This window comes from Papio anubis, chromosome 6 (genome assembly GCF_008728515.1).
Source record: "Papio anubis isolate 15944 chromosome 6, Panubis1.0, whole genome shotgun sequence".
Taxonomy (NCBI): domain Eukaryota; kingdom Metazoa; phylum Chordata; class Mammalia; order Primates; family Cercopithecidae; genus Papio; species Papio anubis.
The window spans coordinates 126,642,111-126,664,054 of record NC_044981.1 but is presented as its reverse complement, the minus strand read 5'-3'; the positions used below and the strand labels follow the sequence as shown (position 1 = coordinate 126,664,054).

The 21,944-nt window shown below is 39.9% G+C and overlaps 1 protein-coding gene across 3 annotated transcripts in view; it reads left to right on the top strand.

The window, feature by feature from the left end:
• PDE7B (phosphodiesterase 7B) overlaps positions 1–21,944 on the top strand; it is a 334,895-nt gene that overhangs the window by 245,702 nt on the left and 67,249 nt on the right. For all 3 annotated transcript variants that reach the window (XM_003898137.5, XM_031667405.1, XM_003898136.5), the window contains one exon: positions 6,053–6,136. In XM_003898137.5, the coding sequence (XP_003898186.1) occupies positions 6,053–6,136 (84 nt within the window). The remainder of the gene's footprint in view (positions 1–6,052; positions 6,137–21,944) is intronic.

Below are 21,944 nucleotides of genomic sequence, written 5' to 3'. Positions count from 1 at the left end.
ATCTTTTTTTATGAGACTCCTGTGTTCCTGGTGATTGAAGCTTACTTTTTTCTCATTTTCTGTCTGAAAAACTATCAGCTCAAAAATGAGGATTGCTCTTGTTAACACTAGTCTAAAATCTGCCTTACTGTCTTTAGAAAATAAACACACTACTATTTACATATTCACTTTTGCAGCATTCAAGTTCCAAAATGCACATTTGTCAAAAAGCCATTCTAAGCTAAAGATGCAAGGTGGTGCAGTATTGTTTGGCAACTCGAACTTGGTGAAATTTCCCTTTTCTCTGATTTTGATATACAAATCAAGATTTTTAAGAAGAAAAGAAAGAAAGAACTTTTTTCACATGCAAAGAAAATTGTATTTCATTCCTTTTGCCAAAAATATGGTTTCTGGACGACTAACTCCTGGTTTGCCTCTTTCCTACATACGAAGCTCTCTCACTGACAGCCCAGGAATACACAGCTAGTGAAACAGACCAATGGACAGGAAGCCTCCTACTTGGCCAGTTCAGCACATAGTGCTTGGTGACCAGACAGGCCCAGCCTCACTCAAGAAAGTGGAAGGTTGAACCTCCACCGGGGAAATTTGGGTCTAATCAGCCATCTTGGGTCCCTCCTGTAACATCACGGTACTCGGAACAATAATCTCTGCCTGAGTTATCTGAACTGGCTGCTTGTGCTACCCCACAAATCTATGGAGTGATTAAATTGCACAACCTTCCTCCTCTCTTTTAGGCCAGATAAACATCTTAGGAGAAATCGTTCACTTAGTTAATTTGGAGAGTAGTCAGCTGAAATAAACAACGCTTCCAGCTGAGATGTGCAGTATGGTGAAAGTTCTTGTCTGAGATATGGGATCTGGGTTTTCTCTGTCTTTATTTTGCAAGTGGTGGCAGTGACATGAATTAGTAATGTGCTCAGCAAGCTCAAAGGAATACCTTTCATGAGAGCTGCTTCTTCCCCACCATATTTGGGCTGCTTTGCGGCTTCATCTTTCTGATACCAGCACTATCTCATCTTCCTGGTTCCTAGTGACGCCCCTGCTATGAATCTCTATCTCATATTCCGTGCAACCTGTTTATACCAAGAATGTCACTATCTTCTTCATTCATCTCAGATGCCATGGGAGCCCAGTAGCTACTGCTCTGTCCCTCTCTGACACCTTTTCCTCACCCTGAAATGACCTTGACATACCACGACAGGGGCCAGAGTCTGGTTCTTGTCACATGGCCTGTGTTTCAGCCACTGTAAGTTGTCATCGCTGTCAGAGTCTCCACCCTCTTTGCCAGTTACATAAGAGGCCACATAGACGTCTGCTTCCTAGCACAAGCTTTTATTAACCAGAGGCAGCACGAGAGGCCAAGTAAGCAATAGGTCTATTCCGGAGCCATGTCCTCAGGGAGGGTGAGGGGCTGTAGTCAGGTCAGGTCGTGGCTCCTGGGGCAATTCGGCTCAGCTCTGGGCCTGTTTGCAGCCTTCAGTACAGGGGATGACATGTGATGTTGTCAGCCTGAAGGGGCAAAAAAAGCAGCAGCCCTTTCAAAATCAGAATGCCCCTGCTGTTTGTTTCCTTTTGGAACACAATAAGAACAGACTGGGGACATGACTCTGGGCTGTCAACGCTTCCTACCAGCTTCCCCAGCACCTTTCATTTGCCAGAAGAAAAAAAGCAAGTTGCTTAAGTTAAACAAGGACTTAATGAATAGTCAAAATAATTGTTTAGCTTGGATATAAGGCCTTAGGTAAATAGATGATTGCCTGAGACCCTGGGCCAGGAAAAGCAGCTAGGCAGGACACCGCTTGTTCTTTCCCTCGGACAACAGCCCAGTAGCCTCTGCTCCTCTGAGGACTGTTGTTACTGAATTAATTCTGTCTTCCCACCGGTGTATTAAAGCAATTTAATATCAGAACAGGCTCCTTAAAGCAGGGAGAAGGAAAGAAAACTTTCTATATTAGAAATATACCATTAACACATAAATCCTACTACATGAGTGCTTCCATTAAATGGAATGCTTAAGATTGGGAATATCTGGTGTGTTTGTATTGAACTGTTTTCATGTTGTGAAATTTCTCAGATGCATTGTTAGCATACTTAACAACTGTCCTGCCTCCTGCCTTATTGGTATTTTTAACATGATTTCATCCTTTTGCAAATGATTATTTACTACACCAAAGGGGCATGGTCAGGTTTCTGAGGAATCAGCTTCTCAAAGTGCAATGTAGTTATGGACAGTGTCGGCACTGAAATGGAATCTTCCAGGTATGGTTTCCTTATTTGTTGTTAGTGCTGACTTGTTTGGGTTTGTTTGCTTGTTTAGGTATCTTTGCCCTCACCTGGCTCCATTGCTACTTATCTCTTCTTCCCAAAGTAGGATGCAGTATGAAAATTTGTTGTCAGCTAATTTCAGTTCGGCTGAAGAATACTTTTAGTAATTGTTTTCTTACTTGAAAGTAATAGATTCCTTGTTGATCCAGGACAGGATTTGCTTGTCTTGCTTGTACAGTCCATTTCCACTGAACTGCTTTTGATTCAACTGTGAACTCATCAAGGGAGTGGGATTCTCCTGGTATTCTTTTTCCACAAATCATGATGACTGTATATTTGGTTTATTGGCAAACAGCAATCAAAGCATACATTATGTAAGAAAAAGTTAATGCTGACCTGTTTAAACAATTTTTCGTCTTAATAATATAGGAGAGTGGTTAAGAACATGAGGTTTCAAGTCAGTTCTGAGTTTAAGCATAAGCTCTGCACTTTCTAGCTCTATGAGTCTGAACAAATTATCAAATTTCCATTGGCTTTGTTTCCTCATCTGCAAAATAGTCAAATAATAATAATAATAACTACTTTGGGTTGCTGGGTTGATGATGTGAAATAATATGTGTAAAATGCTCAGCACTGTGTAAGTATTCAATGAATGTTATCTACCATATTATTTTCACATACCTTATAATTTCCTTACAACAACTCTGTGATGTAGACAAAATTGCTATGATTTATGCAATTTAAATATTAGACAACTGGACTTCAAAGTGATTACTGATTCATCCAGGGTTACCCAAGATGGCAAAACGTTGGTCTTCTCAGTACAGGAGCCCCCAAGTTCCCAGTGTATTGCCCTCCCTTCATCCATTCGGCCACAGGGTACTCTTCCTCAGTTTCCCTAAATCTAAAACCTTACATGCTAATGGGCCTCCTCTGCCCTAGACTCTCAGGTGGAGACCAGGAAGAAATCCTGTCACAGGCATTAAAACCTCCATCAATATTACATAGACACTTTCTGGGGAAATGGTAACCTCATAGCTACAAAGTCAAGAGGAACTCTTTGGTAATACTGAGAAGAAAATACTAATGGAGAAGTGATTTCCAAAAGGTGAGACTGAAAGTGCTGGAAGGAGCCCATGAGATTACAGCAACAGGTCAACAAATCCACAAGCCCAGTCTGCTTGGTAGACAAAAATCTATACGGTCTCCTCCATGCATCATTTTTACTATATACCATTATACAACACAAATGTGTTTAAAGTCAGTGCGTCTGTTATATCCTTTTAACATGCTGTATTTTCTCAATTGATATTAAAACTACAACTTCTTTTATGTGAGGATCTAAGAATTTCATTTCTTTTTTCATTTTAAAAACCTGGTCTACACACTCCGTAAGGTGTGTGTTTCTAACCATAAGGTTAGAAACCAGTGGTATTGTGGAGAGAGCTCTGCCTATGAAGTCTAACAGCCTAGATTTAAGTGCTAGCCCCACTGACTATAAGCTGAAACCACCATCAACTTAGGCAGCTCAGTTAAAGTCCATAAATATTTACTATATCAGGACTTTAAGGGGCTTGTGCCTTTACCTGGGACTACAGAGCAAATAGTAGTCCTTTATAACCATTCTTCTCTGAGCCTCTATTTTCTTACTTATAAAGTAAACAGAATAAAGGTGTCTCTCCTCACTGGGTTATTATGAAGACCCAATGAGAAAAAAAAAAAAAAACAAGAAAATAAATACATTGTCATGTTGTGAAAGTGCTTTGTAAACATATGATGTTCAAGACAACTGCTGAGGAGAGAAAAACACTTCAACTTTCCTTGGTAGCTTTCCTTTATTGACCAGCCACCCCATATCAAAATAAATAAGTACATTTTTTTAAAGCTAACAGCATTACCCTCATTGATGTAAGTTTATATTCACACCTATAAAAGTACTTTTCCATCTGTTTCCTCTTCCTCTCACTTTGGTTTATAACATTTATCCATAAATTACAATATTCTTTCATATCAATATGGCAATGTAATATCAGATTATACAAAGCATTAAAGAAGGCACCAGAATAAAATTCAAAGCAGAGAATAGCTCAAGAGCTCATGGCTTGCACTTTACAACCCCAAGTACAGTACACTCAAGGCCCATCTGTGAGGGTCATTTTAAGCATATCAGTTGCATGAGTTGCAGCTGATGGGGATCTCACCCAGGTCCTGAGTTCCTCCAGGAATTAGGAAAGGAAGGAGAGAGGACTGTTCTTCCTTTCAGCTCCTAGGCCGGGGCCCCAGTGCCACCTTAGTTTGGGGAAAAGGTGATTTATGGGAGGGTACCCATTACTACTGGAATTGAAACCTTCCCTGATTCAGTTCCTCCAGAGATATATTATATCTCACGTATTTCTACCTCTCCTCTGATTCCATAGTATATATAATAACTGGTGAATTTGGCCTTTATTTCTACTCTTGTCAACAGAGAACATTCACTTAGAATCCACTAAGTACCAGACAGCATTCAAAGTGCTATGGAGAAATGTAAATAAAATGATATGCATGATCCCTGCTTTGCAGGAGTTTAGAAGGAAGCAAACCAGCATTTATTGCCAGTCAGTGAGTATTATTTTAGGTTCTCTGACAAGGACACTTCGAAGTGGGTCTTAACTTCATTTTATAAATGAGGCATCTGAGGCTCAGAGAAATAAATCTGCCAAGATCACACAGGTAGCAAGTGTCTCAGCAAGGTTTCTCCAAAGCCTACCTTGTTCTAAAGTCCATGCTCTTTCCACTCTACTCCGTTACCTCCTCTGATGAGAAAGACAGGACCCATACCAAAAAGGAAAACGAACACAGATATTAAATATGAAAGGAAACCAGCCAGGTACGGTGGCTCACGCCTGTAATCCCAGCACTTTGGGAGGCTGAGGCGGGTGAATCATGAAGTCAAAAGATCAAGACCATCCTAGCCAACATGGTGAAACCCCTTCTTTACTAAAAATACAAAAATTAGCCAGGCGTGGTGGTGTGTGCCTGTAATCCCAGCTATTCGGGAGGCTGAGGCAGGAGATTCGCTTGAACTCAGGAGTCAGAGGTTGCAGTGAGCTAAGATCACTGCACTCCAGCCTGGCAACAAAGTGAGACTCCATCGCAAAAAAAACAAAACAAAACAAAACAAAAAAAATATATATACACACACACACACACACACACACACATATATATATATATGGAAACCAAATAAATAAGTACTAGAAACTCTACAGACTGTCCTGTGTGCAAGAGTGGCCAAGTGCCTGGAGCAAGGCTAGCCTGTGAGGCGATTCTAAAGCACATTAATGATACAGTATGGAAAAAAGGAAGGTGGATGCTAGTCAGAAAACAATTGTGCTGGAACCAAGAAAAATTATAGTCTGGGTGATTAACACTTCTAAGAATGAAAGCTACAATGCAACACTCATTTATCCTTCTGGATTCAGATGCTTTGTCTCTGTGGCCCTGGGAAGCATAAAAATACTTTTGTCTTTTTATGGAACTTTGTAAGTTGCTGTGATTTTCACAGACCCGTCTTCTGAGCACATACAAGAGACCCATGTTCCTTGTTGGTGTATTGCCAAGCTCATTACACTCAGCATTAAATATCCCTTTCCACACAGCACTCGCTTCCGTATGGTAAAAGGGAACCATTTTTCTCCTGACATCTGGGGTTGGTTTCATTGAGGATTTACACAGGATTTACAGGGGAAAAGTGAATGCACGTGGCAATGTTTTCAAGCCTTTGTTTGGATTTTCTGTTTTCTAGGAGATATACGACTAAGGGGTCAGACGGGGGTTCCTGCTGAACGCCGTGGTTCCTACCCATTCATTGACTTCCGCCTACTTAACAGTGAGTAATCAAGTGTACCTGGAAAGGAACAAACGTTTTCTTCAAAAAGAAAAAAAAAAAAAAATCCTCATTTCCCTCTGAACTTCAAAACGTTCCGGGGTCTGCCTTCCTTCCTGAATCTCTCTTCTGCCAACTAGAACTTAACCCTTTGTCTTTGAATTTCCTCACAAGTGAAGTAATTCTGGCCCTGCCCTACCTCTCAGAGCTTCAGTGAGGGTCAAATGAGATCAGGTCAGCTTTAAAAGTATAAACCTCTGGCTGGGCGTGGTGGCTCACGCCTGTAATCCCAGCACTTTGGGAGGCCAAGGTGGGAGGATTGCTTCAGCCCAGGAGTTGGGCAACATAGTGAGACTTTATTTCTACAAAAAATCAAAAAATTAGCTGGCCATGGTCGCGCAGCCTGTAGTCCCAGTTACTTACTTGGGGGCTGAGATGAGAGAATAGCTTGATCCCAGGAAGTTGAGGCTTCAGTGAGCCAAGATCTCACCACTGCCCTCCAGCCTGTCTCAAAAAGAATAAAAATTTTTTTTTATAAAAAGTGTAAGTCTCAAAAACTGTGATGCCCTATACAGGAAAGCTACTATTTTCATTTTCCAGCACATTCTCTCTACCTTCAGCCAGAGCTAGACTAGGTGAGATTCCATTTTATTTTTGAAACCCCCACAGGGAATCCTCTTCTACAGTTGCCCTTAGTAACCCACACATTATAGAATTCTCACTTCTTTGTCTAATATAAATCCTCAAGGTCTATTCTTGCCTTCCTGGTAAAACTCACCATGGCAAAATCCAAAGCATTGCTGCTTTCTCCCTTGAAACTTACAAGTTCATTGACTTCTACCTTTCCCTCCCTAAACTACTCCTCATCAGGAGTTTTGCTCAACCTTTGGTCCATAATTTTCTTAAGCTTAGGTTCCTTTGCAAACCCAAACCAGTGACCGGTCATCCCTCCAGATTTCATATCTTATAACGATCGTAATCATCCTTCACTGTAGACTTGTGGGGGAGGTGGAAGAGCAAGTGGATAAATTTCACAATTTGCTCCAAGGTTTTCAGTGTTTGGTTCTCATATCACTTCCCATCTATAAATTTCAAAGTACTAGATTATACCCAAAGAATATTACTTTCCTTTGACATAACTAAGCTCAGCTAAAGAGGTAATTTGATTTACTTCAACCCCTGGAAATTACTAGGAGAAATTAGAACTTGTTATTTCTAATCCTTCAATCCTTGAGAGGCCAATAGTAGGTGGCATGTTTGTATTTCTCCTGGCTTGTTAATCTCCCCTATCAATGTGCAATGTCTGGTTTTTTTTTTTTTTTTTTTTTTGCACTTTCAGGGACACAGAGACTTGGAGTAATTCTTTCCGCACTAGAGATAACCTTCCCTACCCAGACCCTCAAAAATGCTTTTTGGAAGACCGAATTGAGCCGTTAGACCAATGCAATAATATGGGATACAGCCTGTGGGAGCTCTAATGGTCTCTCTGACCTTTCCTTATACCCTGATTGGGCTGTTCCAGCTACCCGTGGAAGTTACACCTTTGACAGTCTCTAGACTGAATGGATTTCCAGGTCCTAGGCATGTGGTTTCTCTAAGCAGGACAAGGATGAGCAAAGGGTTCCACTTCACGGTTTCATATAGACCAGAACTCTCCAACAGCATCCCATTTTGAAAGTCGGAGAGAGAAAACAACCAAAAAGCCTCTTCTCAATAGTAGATGAGTGTTAGTTCATGTTTTCTGATATGAACCACAAAGGAATTAGGAAAATAAGGGGATATTTCTGTTTATAATTCCAAAGTTCCATTATTTTAAAACCTTAATCCCAGTGTTAATAAGCAACTTTACTGCTAATGGTGGTTATCTTTGCAGGCGGGACAGTGGAACACTTTTTTTGTTTGTTTTTGTTTTGTATTTTTTTTACAATTTGCCTCTTTTACTTTTGTAATCTGAAAACAACGGCAAATATAAATGACATTTAAAGAGAAACTCATTGCAGACAATATTTCAGTGTCATATTGTTCACCATGTAAGAGATCATCTGCCAGCAGCTGCTATCCTGTCTCCCCTCTGCTGAGATCCTCCAGGACTTCTGAGTACCTGGGCTCAACCCCAGCCTCGTTTCCCTAGCCCTGGATGCTGCCTGCCCCTCCACCCCCATTTCACCCCACCTGGTGCTCACTGTCCTCCACTCGTCGAGTGACAGTGCTGGCCATCCACCCTGAAATTCCCTTTAGGGTCTCCTCAGCATTCCATTCCGGATAACTCTTTCACCCATGTCTCTTACTCTATAACATACTGCAGAGGCAATATTAATTTTTCTTTAGCATATTTTCCTTTATATGAGGTCTCCAGTTTTTTTAATGTATCAAACACACCCCAAATAGACTATAAGATCCTAAAGACAATCAATTGCTATTGATCACTTACTGACTATAGTTAACTTACCAATTATTAAAGGGTCTCCTCAAAAACATTATATTAAATAACTGTGAATATAAATCATCCCCTGTGTTTAACTGAACAACACAGGTAGGAATGAAGACCTCTAAGATATTCCTTTATTTGTGATACGATTTACCTCTTGGTATAATGCACCATAGACCCCATTGATGAGTTGAAACTAGAACAGATAACATTACTGTGGTCACCCTCCACGGTTCCTAACTTAGTTTGCAATTACAGCAGCTTGTCACCATGGAGCAGAGATGTATGAACATCTGTGTTAGTCACAGTCACATAAGGTATATATGTCATATCTCCTACCACTTCATACACTGTCTACTTAATTCTCTTTAATATCACTCATGTCCTTGTGGTTTGCCTGAGTTGTTAGGGCGTGCTTTATGCCTAAAAGGAAACATCTTAGGACATCTGGGGATTTTCTCCTAGAGCTTTTCTCTTTACCAGTTCATTCTTATTCTACACTGTAAGAGCTGAGCTAGTTTAAAGTGATTCTTTAGATCACTTACCTTAATTTTGAGTCAAGTTTTTCCCAGTGTGGGCACAGACCCCAAACTTCATTTCCCTCGGGTGCTTGCAGTTTTGTTCTCTCTCCCACAGTAAAATCTAATCTAGGATTTTTTTTAAACCATTTATAGGAAAAACCAAATCACCATAGCCGTCACTCCCCAGCTCTGCATCCCTGCAGCCTTCCTTCCAAAATGTTAGTGAAACCCACACAACTGCCATCCCCTTTCCAAAGTGTCGCCGGGTGGGTGTCCCTCTCCCACCCACCTCAGTACATGCATGAATCACTGGAGCACGCAAGAGCAGAAACGTATACTAAATAGTGAGGCCCATGCATTTCCCCATTGGTCCCATTAGTCACAGCCCCAGTCTGTCACAGGAAGGCAGGGAACATCAGAATTAAAATCTAAAATTACTCGTCTTCAACCAGAACAGTTTCTAGGCATTAAAATGGATTACTAGGTGGCTCACGCCTGTAATCCCAGCACTTTGGGAGGCCAAGGCGGGTGGATCACAAGGTCGGGAGATCGAGACCATCTTGGCTAACATGGTGAAACATCGTCTCTACTAAAAATACAAAAAAATTAGCCGGGCGTTGTGGTGGGCACCTGTAGTCCCAGCCACTTGGGAGGCTGAGGCAGGAGAATGGCGTGAACCCAGGAGGCGGAGCTTGCAGTGAGCCGAGATTGTGCCACTGCACTCCAGCCTGGGTGACAGAGTGAGACTCCATCTCAAAAAATAAAAAATGAATTACTAGAACAGAAGTGGACAAATGACTCCCCACACACCAAATCTGTCCCCTTCTCCTGCCTGTTTTGGTAAATAAAATTTTACTGGGATATTGCCATGCCCATTTGTTTATATGACATCTATGACTGCCACTGAAACAGTGGCAAAGTAGTTGCATAGAAACTGTGTGGTCTACAAACTGCCCCCCACAAACCCCAGAATACTCACTCTATGGCCCTTTATAGAACAAGGTTGCCAACCCCTAGATTTTTTTAAACAGATTTAAGAGAGCTTTATGACAAAGCCACAAGCACATTCAGTCCAGTCTGTTTACCTTTGTTAATGTCTTTTTTTTTCTGTTACATTTCCAGTGCCATCACTTTACTTTCAAGAATGGACTCATGTTGACTAAATTTTTATGAACAGAAGAATAAACAGAGAGGGAACCTCTGTTATTGATGCAGATTTTAAATTCCAATTTAAAATTATAATTTCTAATTGCACATTCTTCTGGAAGAGGTTATTTTTGCGGGGAGGGGAAGCACATATTTGGGGCAGAGGGAAACACAGTACTACTGATTTCATGTACCTATTGTCTGCATGTAAGGTGACTCTTGGTTTGCCTGGCATATTCCTAGTTTGCACATGTTCAGGAGTATTTATTAATAGTGCCATCTTTCATTCCCAGAGTGTCCTGATTTGGACACTAAATTACAAGGCCAACTGCTTGTATAGGTTTTCTCCCAAAAGAGTATTTCAATTTGATGTTTCTCAAAGATCACATGCAGGAATAAGTGTAAAAAATCTATTGTATAATATAGTGTCTATAGTTAATAACAAACATATACTTGAAAATTGCTAACAGAGTAGGTTTCAAATGATCTCATCACAAAAAGTTATAAGTATGTGAAGTAATGCATAAGTTATTTAGCTTTACTTAGTTATTCCACAATGTGTGTGTGTATATATATATGTGTGTGTATATATATACACACACACATATATCTTGAAATATGTTGTATACCATAAATATGTACAATTTTGTCAGTTAAAAATAATAATATCATATCATATGCATTCCAGGCATAAAGATTAGAAAATCATTTTCATAAGAGATTCATCTAGATCAATAGAAATACATAAGACTCATTAAAAGCTAATTTCATTTCCTGTTTCTATTTTACACACACAATTTAGAAGAGAGTCATCTCTATGAACTTCTTGAAGCTTTTCTGGATAAGTAGCAGGAAACTGTGGCCTCAGCACCGTTTGTGTGGAACATTGGAAAGATAGATCTTTAAAGACTGTTATCTTTACACCTAAACATAGAGAGCCCGAACAGAGAGAAAAGGAGGACAATTGTTTTTATTCCAGATGATGTCCTAACACAGAGAACTGGAGGGACAGAAAAGTAATGACTGTATTCTCCCAATGTCGATTTCCTATAGATTTATTTCATTTGCTAATATTGTTTGTAGGGGGGAAACAAAGGAGGAAAAAATGTAGAGAAGAGTGTTCCGAGACTTGCGGATCCAGAGGGGAGAGTCGCAGGAGCAATTACAACCTTCTGCAGAGCAGGCGGCTCCAGCAGCCCCGTCTACAGCTCTGTCTCCTGATTTAATATAATCAGCAGCCTGAGTAGATAATGACTAGGTTGAGATGTTCCCGTGGCAACCGTCTCAGAGCAACACAAAGTGATTTCCACACCGGCTCAGCAGAGGAAGTGACATACAAAGAAAACATGCTCAGGGACTGTGGAGCTTGAGGGAAAGAAACAGCTTCAGCCTGAGGTTTTCGGGCACCAAATATCTGCTGCCACAGAGAACCCAGAGCTCCAGACCAGCCCCTGGGCTTTGCAGTAGTAGGTTAATTGGCTATTTGTCTTTTCTTGCCTGTTAATTTGCTAATCTTGATCTTTAAAGCTCTATTCCTTCAGACTTGCCTCTCCTGTCAGGGTCATCTTAACTGCACAAGCATGAGGTCATTTTAGTAGAGCTACAAAAATATTTTCCTTTACTTATTATTTCCCAAATGGAACCAATATATACAAACATATATATTTTTTATCCTTTTTATGAAGAAGTGACCCAGAGACTCAAATATTTTTTAAAGCTGCCATCTAAAACATATTATACCCTGCAGCCATTCTTTCTTTGACATATAAAACACACTCTCCGTGAAGGACTGTTGACCAAAAGCCACTCAGTATGCTGGAAACCATCTGGCCCTAAGTGATAGCCCCATCTTAAAGATGGAGGGACAGTTTCTTTACAGACTCCATTTCCTATGAGAGAATTCTTGGCAGACAGTTACAGCCTTTTAGTAACCTTACAGATACCTTTTTCTGTCACCTATAAGAACTACACAAAATGCAAAGAATCCGAACTAAAATGTCATCGGATGATTTGAATTCAGTCATGCTGAGAAGATGCTATCCCACCCCCAGCCCTGTGTTCCCCAAGCGGAGAAGGGAGGTGTCCGCTGGGACTTGTTCAGACTTCTCCTCACACTTGTGACTGCCAGGGTAACACCCTACAATTTCAAAGTTCAATATTTACCTTCCTCTAGAAGAAAGGCAAGGCACTCGCTGTGGCCATGGTGCTTTCTGGCTCAGCTGGATCTTGCTCCATGATGGTGCACTCAGGGCTTCTGGCTGCAAGCTCTCAGCACTTCAGCTGCGGAAGTCCCAGGGCAGCAGGATGGTTAGCCACTGAAATGCCACTAGCCTGCAGAAGACAGAGTTGGCGATGACCCGGCTCTCCCTATGACTACCCCTTGACGGAGCACCTCCTATGGGAGGCATTGTACCAGTGCTGGAGATACAGAGATGAATGAGACATGGCCGCTGCCCTGGAGGGATTTACAGTAGCATAAGCTACTGTAGCTACGATTTATTTACAAATAAATTTTGATGTGGTGTGATACACCAAGTAATACACGCCTGTATAACAGCATACATAATATAAGAAATAGATGCATCTATGGGATTCAGAGGAGTTCAAGAAGGGAATAATTAACTCTGTCTTGGAAATTAAGGAAGGCTTCCTGGGAGGAGTTAAAACACAAGCAGATTATGGAAGCAACAGTGAAATAAAAGAGGGTTGTATGCTAAGGCCAACTATTAGTGCCATTATAAAATATGCTTTAAGACTTAAGAAACCGGGAGAACATTGTCAACGAGTTTGCTTAGCTAGATAAAAGTATTATTGAAAGACAAGGTATTCTAGTGGGATCTGAGCAGAGAAATCAGGAAAAATCATACAAAATACGTCTGAGAAAAAAACATATTCAAAAAGAAACCATTTTCACCTTCTACATCTAAAAGTGAAAACAGCCACTGCCTGTTAACCTGCCTGACATCATTTAATGGATTACTTTTTATCTGAGGGATGAAAAATAGAAAATTGAGTTAGGGAGTCCAGTACTTCCTCTGGGTTTTCATTCATTTATTCATTCAACAAACAGAATGCCTACTCTATGCCAAGAAGGCCATGAAACCAAGGTGCTCTGAGCCACACCAACCACCACAGGACTGAGATAGCCTTTTGTATGATGGCTACCTTCTGTCTCAGACAGCAGTGGGACTGGGATCTACCAGAGACTCCAAACAAAAATATCTGAACAATTCCTTTTAAGTCAATAAGGACTGGGGAGAAGGGGGAGAAACCTGCTATATGCTATATCTGGGCAGAAAATTCTGAGGGCTAGAAAGGAAGCTATGAGATATTCTGCTACCCTCAAAGAGCAAACAGTCTCATTACATAGACAAGAAAAATAAACATTACACCAAGTACCCTACAACAGAGTAAATGATCTAATTCTAAAATAAGTAACAATAATCAGAGACAAGAGAAGGCAGAGATTACCGAAGTACCCTGAGCAGAAGGATTTATGGTCTTGTGCTAAACCCTGAAAGATAAGACAGAGTGTTGACTGATGAAGGAATTGTCTATAAGGGAGACTGACCTACATATGGGGACATAAAGTCATTAAGTAGGAAGAAGATCCAAAAAGTAGCAAATAAAGTTCATTAACTAAAGAGAAAGGCTTGGGATGCCAAGATAAAGAATTCAAACTTGTCTCATTAAGCAGAGGGTCTCTAGAGAATTTTGAGAAAAAGATGAACAGGATAAAACAGTGTTTGAGAAAATTAACTAACATCCATATGTAGGAGACACAGACTTAATGAATCCAAAGAAATGTAATCAGGCTGCAGACTGTGATGGCTGTAGAGATGAAAGTGTAAATCCACAGATTTCATATAAAAGAAGACATAAAACTTGAGGATACTGAATATTGGGAGAGCCAGAGTTGGTCTGGCCATCTGAAAAATTGGAGATGAGATCAACAGTCAGAAAAGTCAGAGGATGAGTTAGGGGAAAGATGGTAAGCTCCGCTGGGATAGGTTGAGTTTGCAGGAGAATCGAGTGGAAATGTCAGAAGAAAGCTAGAAATAATGGACTGAAGTGCAGAGGAGAGGTCTATTTTGGAAATTCCACTTGGGAATCATAATCATTCATGAGCCATCTGGCCAGAACAGGCATCATGAAGTCAACCAACTACTTTTGTTCAGGGACCCCTGTATTTTTAGTTTATAATAAGCTTCATTTTGTAAAGCATTACAAGACTGTCCATGAGAAAGCCCACAAAGAAATGAGTTTCCTTTAGTGAGAAACTCTAAATTTTCCTCTGTGAGAAACTATTTAGACATTAGCGTTCAGGCACCACCTTACTCCCTCATGATGGATTCTATTGAATACAAAAGTGACTTGTGTCAGATCCCAGCGGGTTTGCTAACTCACCTGAACACAGCACAGAGAAATGGCCGTTTTCTACAACAGCATTTCCTTGAGAGAAACTCTAACCCACTCAAAGTATTTTCAGCATAGTGGCTTCTCTGGATATCTGGAGACATTAAAATATAGAGGGAAGCAGAAGTAAATTAAGTTTTTTTGACTGAAGTTACCTATGAGTCACTGAGCTAAAATGACTTGTTTGTTCAATAAAATTAAATTCAACCTCCTACCCAGAAACAGGCAGAGCCTATCTCTTGTGACCTCATTAATAAACCAAACGCAGGGCTATTTTTTTCATTGCCATCCCACCTTCAAAGTTTCAGAATATCTAAGGGGTTCACTGTGGTCCCCATTCTACTGTATGTATGAAAAACTAGAGCGTGGCCCCATCCTTAATATCTTTTGTATGTTTCCAAACTGACATCTCAGGGTTCACACACAAGATCAAAAAGATCTTGTTTTCTAACTAGCAGACCAAATTGCCTTGGGGCATCTGGCATCTGGATGGTTTATTACTTTTAAGTAACATGAGGAAGGAGGGCAGAAGTTATGCAGGAAAGTCCCAAGAAGAAGTTGGTCAATGCCACTACATCTAACAACGACCACCGTAACAGCTCTAGTCTGAGAGGTGCTTAACCCCAGGCACAGGGTGTATAAGGCCAGGTGTACACCCCTCTTAGGCAAGGTCCCCAGGATGTAGGTCTCTTGGAAGCCCAGAAGCACAGGAGAATTGCTGTGAATACTAAAAATAAAAATGAGTCCCTTCACAACCAAACCACGGCTGCCTCTCTGCCTCTTCTACCATGGTTGCCCCACCCAGAGCTCCAAGTTCACTAAGTCATCATCAGTAGAGGGAGCCCACAGAAAAGACCATGAGCTTTGAAGTTAGATGTGGGTTTGAATCCTACTTACACTGTGAGCTTGAAAAAGATGCCCAAACTACTTAATGTTCACATACATGCAAGGAGATTTTAATTCCACCCTGACTGGGTTGTGGTGAGGAGTAAATGAGATAAATGTGTTCAGAAGCCTGCCTTGCTTTTAATAGGTCCCTAATAAATATAGTTGAGTTTTGGATGTCCCTTCTCTCTCTGCTGAGTACATCCCTCTCCTGCCACCTCTTCTCCTAGGAAGCATCTGTTCACCCTTCAAGCCGTGGCCCCATTATTATGTCCTTTGTGAAGCCTTCTTCAATCCTCCCAAAGGAGTGAACTCATCATTCTCTCTGCACTCCCCACTACATCTTCCAGAAAGCATCATCACATTGTAACTGCAAAGTCATTGAACCTGAATTTCTGGAGGTAGAGCCCAGGATATTTTCAAAACAGCCTCAGGCAACCTGAAGCAACAAGGCTGGCTCTGGGCCTTCCAGGAGTATTTGGGAACCACGATATATGTCAATTATGGCATACAAATTATATCTATGCTTTGCACAGATAGACTCATTTAATCCCCACAAACACCCTATAAAGTAACCACTACTATTACAGATGAGGAAACTGAGGCTGAAAGAGGAGAAATAACTCAACCAAGGTCACCCAGCTTGTAAGCCAGAATTTAAACCCCAAATATATAATTGCAGAGCACAAGCTTTTAACCATAGTAAAGTATAATCCTTTTTACATATGAATTTTAATGTTCAAAGGCAATATATGATGCAGTATACTCCTTTTACATGGAACATATATATGACAATTTTTCCTTTTAAATATTTTTTATAAATTATGAAAATTTTCTTTTTATAGTACATTTAGATCATTTCCTTTTGGTATTAAATGACTTCAGTATCATTGAACAAATATTTCTATAACTGAATGAGAAAATATGTCATTAAGCATCTCAATTATTAGATTTTGCAATATTTCTATTTTCTGTATTTTCTAATATTCCTGCCACTCTCGTGGAAGATGCCAAATGACAAATTGCGCATTTCATCACCTGACCTTGTGTTCTTTGATAAGAAAGAGAAGGGCGTGGTGGTGACAACTGAGGATACTTGTAAGCTGCCCCCAAAGAAGAAGGAAATGGAATCGCTATTGTGACAAATTAAAGTCAGATTTGTAGCTGCCACCGGTAGCTTTAATTTTTCTCAAGGGGGAGTTGGTTATTTCCTGTCGTGCAAACCATGAATTGCTGAAAGAAACAATTTCTCAAAATGTTTATAATATATTAGATAAAAAGAAGCAGAATAGAAAAGTCTATATCCAAAAAGAAGATCTCAGTTATGTTTATTAAAATATGCCAAAATCCTAAGAAGGGCTCTTTCTAGATAATTATTGTTCTTCTGTTTTTCTATTTTTTTCCTACTGGAAGCATGTATTCCTTTTATAATCAGAAAAAAAATGAGATTTTATTTTTAAAAATTTCAATGTCCGCCAGAAAAAGAACCTTTATTTTTTCTTCCAAAGGAATACCAAGATGCAGAAAGTGAAATTGCTGCCATAGGCCAGAAAACATTATTTAACAGGCCTAAATTGGAAAATTGGTTGGAAATTGTGAAGTTGGGTGTTTTTCAAAAGCTATGTATGCTACTTTACTTGTCATTTAAAAGTGAAATTTATTCCAAAGAGCACAAAATCAAAGTTCTTATTCACATTTAGACAGCACTTTACACTTCGCAAAGCTTTTAAATGAAGACACTCAAAAGATCATTGAACCCAGTTTTTCATTTTATACGCAAACAAAAACAAAAACAAAACAGGCCAAGTGATTCATTGCAAAGCTATGAAAGAGTTAACCAGGGTTTGGCTCTTACATTCTGTCTTTCCGCTCAACCATATAAGGCTTCCTTATATAAGCCTTACCTTCAAGATATAAAATAACTTTTACCACTTGCAAAGAGAGAAAATAAAACACCAGGATTCCCCTTGAAGGTGGTTGGTGTTGGCTCCAGAGCCGGCTGCCTGGGTTTAGATTCCAGCAGCAGTTGCTACAGGACTTTGATATACTGACCCTTGGTCCTCTGATTCCTCCGGGCTAGAAAAAGATGGATTCACAAGTGCACACATCTCACAGGTTATTGTGGGAAGTAGTGAGTAAGCATGCTTAGAGTGCTAGCGTAATACTGCCACGGTATCAATTCTTTTATTGTTACAGATATTAGTATTCCCATTTAAGAAGGGCATAGGACACATAACAATATAAAGTACTTGACTTATAGTGAAGTAGAGAATGGCCTATTAACCATTTTCAGTTTTCCATTCTTTAGTTTAACCTTTCTTCTGACAGGTATTTATTGAGCTCCCCCTACAATGCCTGCAGGATCGCTTTCCAACATGTGATTGTAAATAAAGTGGTAGAGAGTCTGATGGCTGGAAAAATGAAGCTAGGGAAGGTTGTTTTGTTTTGTTTTTCACAAGACATTGAAGCAAGCTGAAATCATGGTGAGAAGGATCTAGCTGAGAAAGAACCATGGAATAAATAGACCAGAAAAATCATAACTGAGAATAAAGTGTCCTGAGAATATGGCAGCAGATGACAGGCCTGAGAAAAGGAGGCAGCTCTCCTAACAGCAAGTGGGAGGAAGGAAAGAAGGGATGCTACGCAGGGAGTTTGGTAGGTTTTACAGCAGAAAAGTAAGGAATTTCCCATCTAACAATTTCGTGTTTCTCCATGAAGTAGCAAGCCAGGTAGAGAAGAGTAGAGAAGGGGCAGCCCCAGGGGCCACCAGAGCTTGGTAGTCTTGCTTTTGTGGCACTATATGTCAGTATGGCCCAGAGAGATAGTTCTGTGCTCCACCTGGCCACCAGCAGTCAACGTCATCAAAAGCATCACAGGGAAATTCCATCGGCAGTGTGGTGGCCTAGCTCGGCCTCGGTCATCTAAGTCTTTACCATTGTTTTCAGCTTTCCCCTCCTCAGTTTGGGCTGGTATAGATAAGCCTACCACTATTCCCACCCTCCCCTACATGCCCACATCTCCCTTAGCAATGCAAACTGAAAAACAAGAAAAATTATAACCTTGTGTCTGACTCCCTCCCCTCTCCTTCCTGAGCTCATTTGTGCTCTGTGGGTAATATCATCTATAAGGAAGGTCTAGCAGTGGAAACAAGTTTTCCCTGTCCCTCAGTGTCTGGGCCCTATCACAGCCACCCCATCCACATGACCATCCACTACTGGTCATTCATCACCTGAAGACAGCTGTGACTGCAGCTAGTTCACTTTTAGGCAGGGGTTGGGAAATGTTCCCTCCTTGCTTTCCTGTGATTCTGGATCCTATAATTCTAGTCTTTTCTCCCAAGAGATGCCAAGAAATTAGGCAAGTAGAAGCCCAGTATCGCCTTCCCTCTCCTACCTACCATTTTTTGACAGTTCTTTATATGTGAGGAAAAAGAATTCCCCATCTCCTGTCTTCTTTTCCCATTCTTTCATGTTGTGCTCTACCACATTAGCTTTATTTTCTGTTTTGGAGAAAATTCTTGGTAAAGACCAGAAGTTAAAAATCTATTTTTAGAAAGTCCTCCTTGGAAGACCTTAGATCATCCCTTTTTCAAAAAAAGGAGAGAGGGTAAACTAGAGTACACTATTCACATTTATTGAGCAACTACTGTGTACCAGGCCATAAACGCTGTAAGAAATAAAGGATGAACAAAACATTATGGGAAAGAGCTGATACAGAACTCACTAAAACACCTGCTACACTGGCAAATGCAAGGAGGTTCTAATGGAGAAAGCACTGGACATTCTAGTGAAGGACCTTGTGGAAAGGTTGGCACTGGCATTTGGGCAATGACTGGATTTTTGTAAGTAGAGTTTTTTTTTAAGTGCATTCAAAAAAAGACCAGGCTTGGGAAAATGCTGGATACATTCAAAGGGCAAGCACCTTCAGATTCTAGGGTAAATGTGTAGTGCTAAAAGAAGGGTACTGCATAGTTGGAGGGAAGGTAATCAGCATTGACGTAAAACTAGGCTGAAACCCTTACTAAATGTTGAGAGTCGGTTAGAAACAGACCAGTGATGGTCTTGAATGCCAATTTATAATTTAATCTTTTTTAAATGGATATTTCACTGAGGGCTTGTGAGTAAAGAAATATGTATTTTCTTTCCCTCATATCTTATGTAGCAAGTGGTTGCTCCTGCCTAATATTAAAACTAAGTTACAAAGAAATGGCCAGTTTTTCCTGGGTGTACGATGAAAACACATTCTCTCTCCAATCCCTTAACCCAACCGTCTATACCTAAGATCAAGAGTGCTTTTACAATATGCTTTATAAAAACCCAAAAACTCATCTCAGTATTCAATTATATTTCAAAATTGTTGCATAGAAAGCCCAGGATTTCAATCCAGTATCAGTGTACAATCTATAATCATATATTGGAACTCTAAAATTAGCTGATATCTATTGAAAGTGTTCTATGTGCTAAGCACTTTATAGGTATAATATTATTTATTCCTCTCAAAAATGTGGTAAATTCTGTAAATTATTATCCTCAAGTGACACAAGGGGCCATAGAAGCACTAAGAAAGTAGAGAAGTTCAGTAGCTGTATGGGGGCATAGTCAGGTTGCAGAGTTTCACGGAAGACTCTAGAGATTGTCCTCTGTATCTCTCTGCAGGCAGCTCCCATCACCCTCCCTCCTGAGGATGGATGCTCTTCAGGCAAGCCCCCAGACACACTAAGACTGCCGGGCTATTCTTATTCATTTATTCACGTAATACATATTTATTGAGCACCTACTATGTGTCAGGCACTCTTCTAATTGCTTAGCTCTTGCAGTGGAAAAAGTGAACAAAGTTCTTTCCTTTGAAAGGCCTCTTCTCCAGTTAGGTGCGGTGGCTAAGGCCTATAATCCCAGCACTTTGGGAGGCTGAGGCAAGAGAATCACTTGAGGCCAGGAGTTCAAAACCAGCCTGGGCAACACAGCAAGACCCTGTCTCTACAAAAAATAAAAATAAAACAATTAGCTTGGTGTGTGATGATGCACGCCTATAGTCCTAGCTACTCAGGAGGCTGATGTGGGAGCATTTGAGCCCAGGAGTTCAACGCTGTGATGAGCTGGAAGATACCGACTCTATAAAGTAAAAGACCTCTTCTCTTAGAGTATTTTCTCTATCACATTTATCCCTCTCCATTATAGCAATAATTATTCTTTTAGAGGAAATATTAGGTCTCCAAAATGTCAGCAGTGTTCTTCATACCACTGCCAAACTATCTCAATATTCACATAGAAAATCATTTTAAAGGCAAATAGATTATAACATCTCAGAAGGAAATGTCTTCAAAGATAAGTGCTGCCTAATATATTAAAAGACAAGCAAGCTCTAGTTGGTCGAATGTTTTCTTCTTTGGGAATTGCCAAACAAGGATAACCTGTTTTGAAAGAATTATAGCATAATCAAAAACTCCTAACACAAAAGCTATTTGGGGCATAACTTAGCTCTTCCCCAGTGACTCATGACTTCTCAGAATCTTAGAATGTTTCAGAGTGAATTACTTGAAACAGCAATTATTAATTGGAACTTCAAAACAATCTTTGTGAAGAGTTTAGCTTTCTTATTGTTGCAATTTCCATTTGCTAAACCAATTAAGGCCAGTGGTACCACCTGAGATTTTGAAAATAAAGCAGTGGGTTTTTATTTCAGCTGTTTGGAAATGACTAACAGAGTAATACAATAGATGAATTTTATCTAACATTAATAGCTGGATACGTAAGAAACACCCACTCTCTAGAAATTAAGACATGTCACCATAGTCTTATGACAAGACTGAGTCTCTTATTTTTGAACTTTCTATTCAACAGCTCTCACCACCTTAAATCACCCTTTGTTATGAGTTTTTAAGTGTCTTAAATAGAGAAGATTAAGAAAATGAATACTTATACTCCTTTAAATACTAATTAAGAGGCCCTGGTAACCATTTATCAGTAATATTAATGGCATGAAAAATGAGAAAGTGTGACTCAAAGGTGAACTCAGGGCAATTTAAATTATATATAAAAAATAAAAACTTAGGTGGAAGAATTAAAAAATTTTAAAATTCTGCCCAAATTGTGGAGTGCCATTTTATACACTGGGAAAAAAATGACAGCAATAAAAATTTTTAAAAGATAAAAAATATTTTTTAAAAAAATCGTGCAACCCAATCCTAAATGGAACTGAGAAATATAAGCAAAGTATCAACAAAATAGCATATCGTTAGAAAAGCTATGCAAATGAAAGAACATTAAAATCACTTTGCTGTATAAAACTCAATGTCAAATGACAGTATCAAGTGTCCACATACCCTGATGCCAAGTTTCAGTCATCTAGTCCATATGGAGAGTGATGCTATGCCCTCATCTGTTTCCTTCTTAGGACTAATGGAAATCAAATTAGC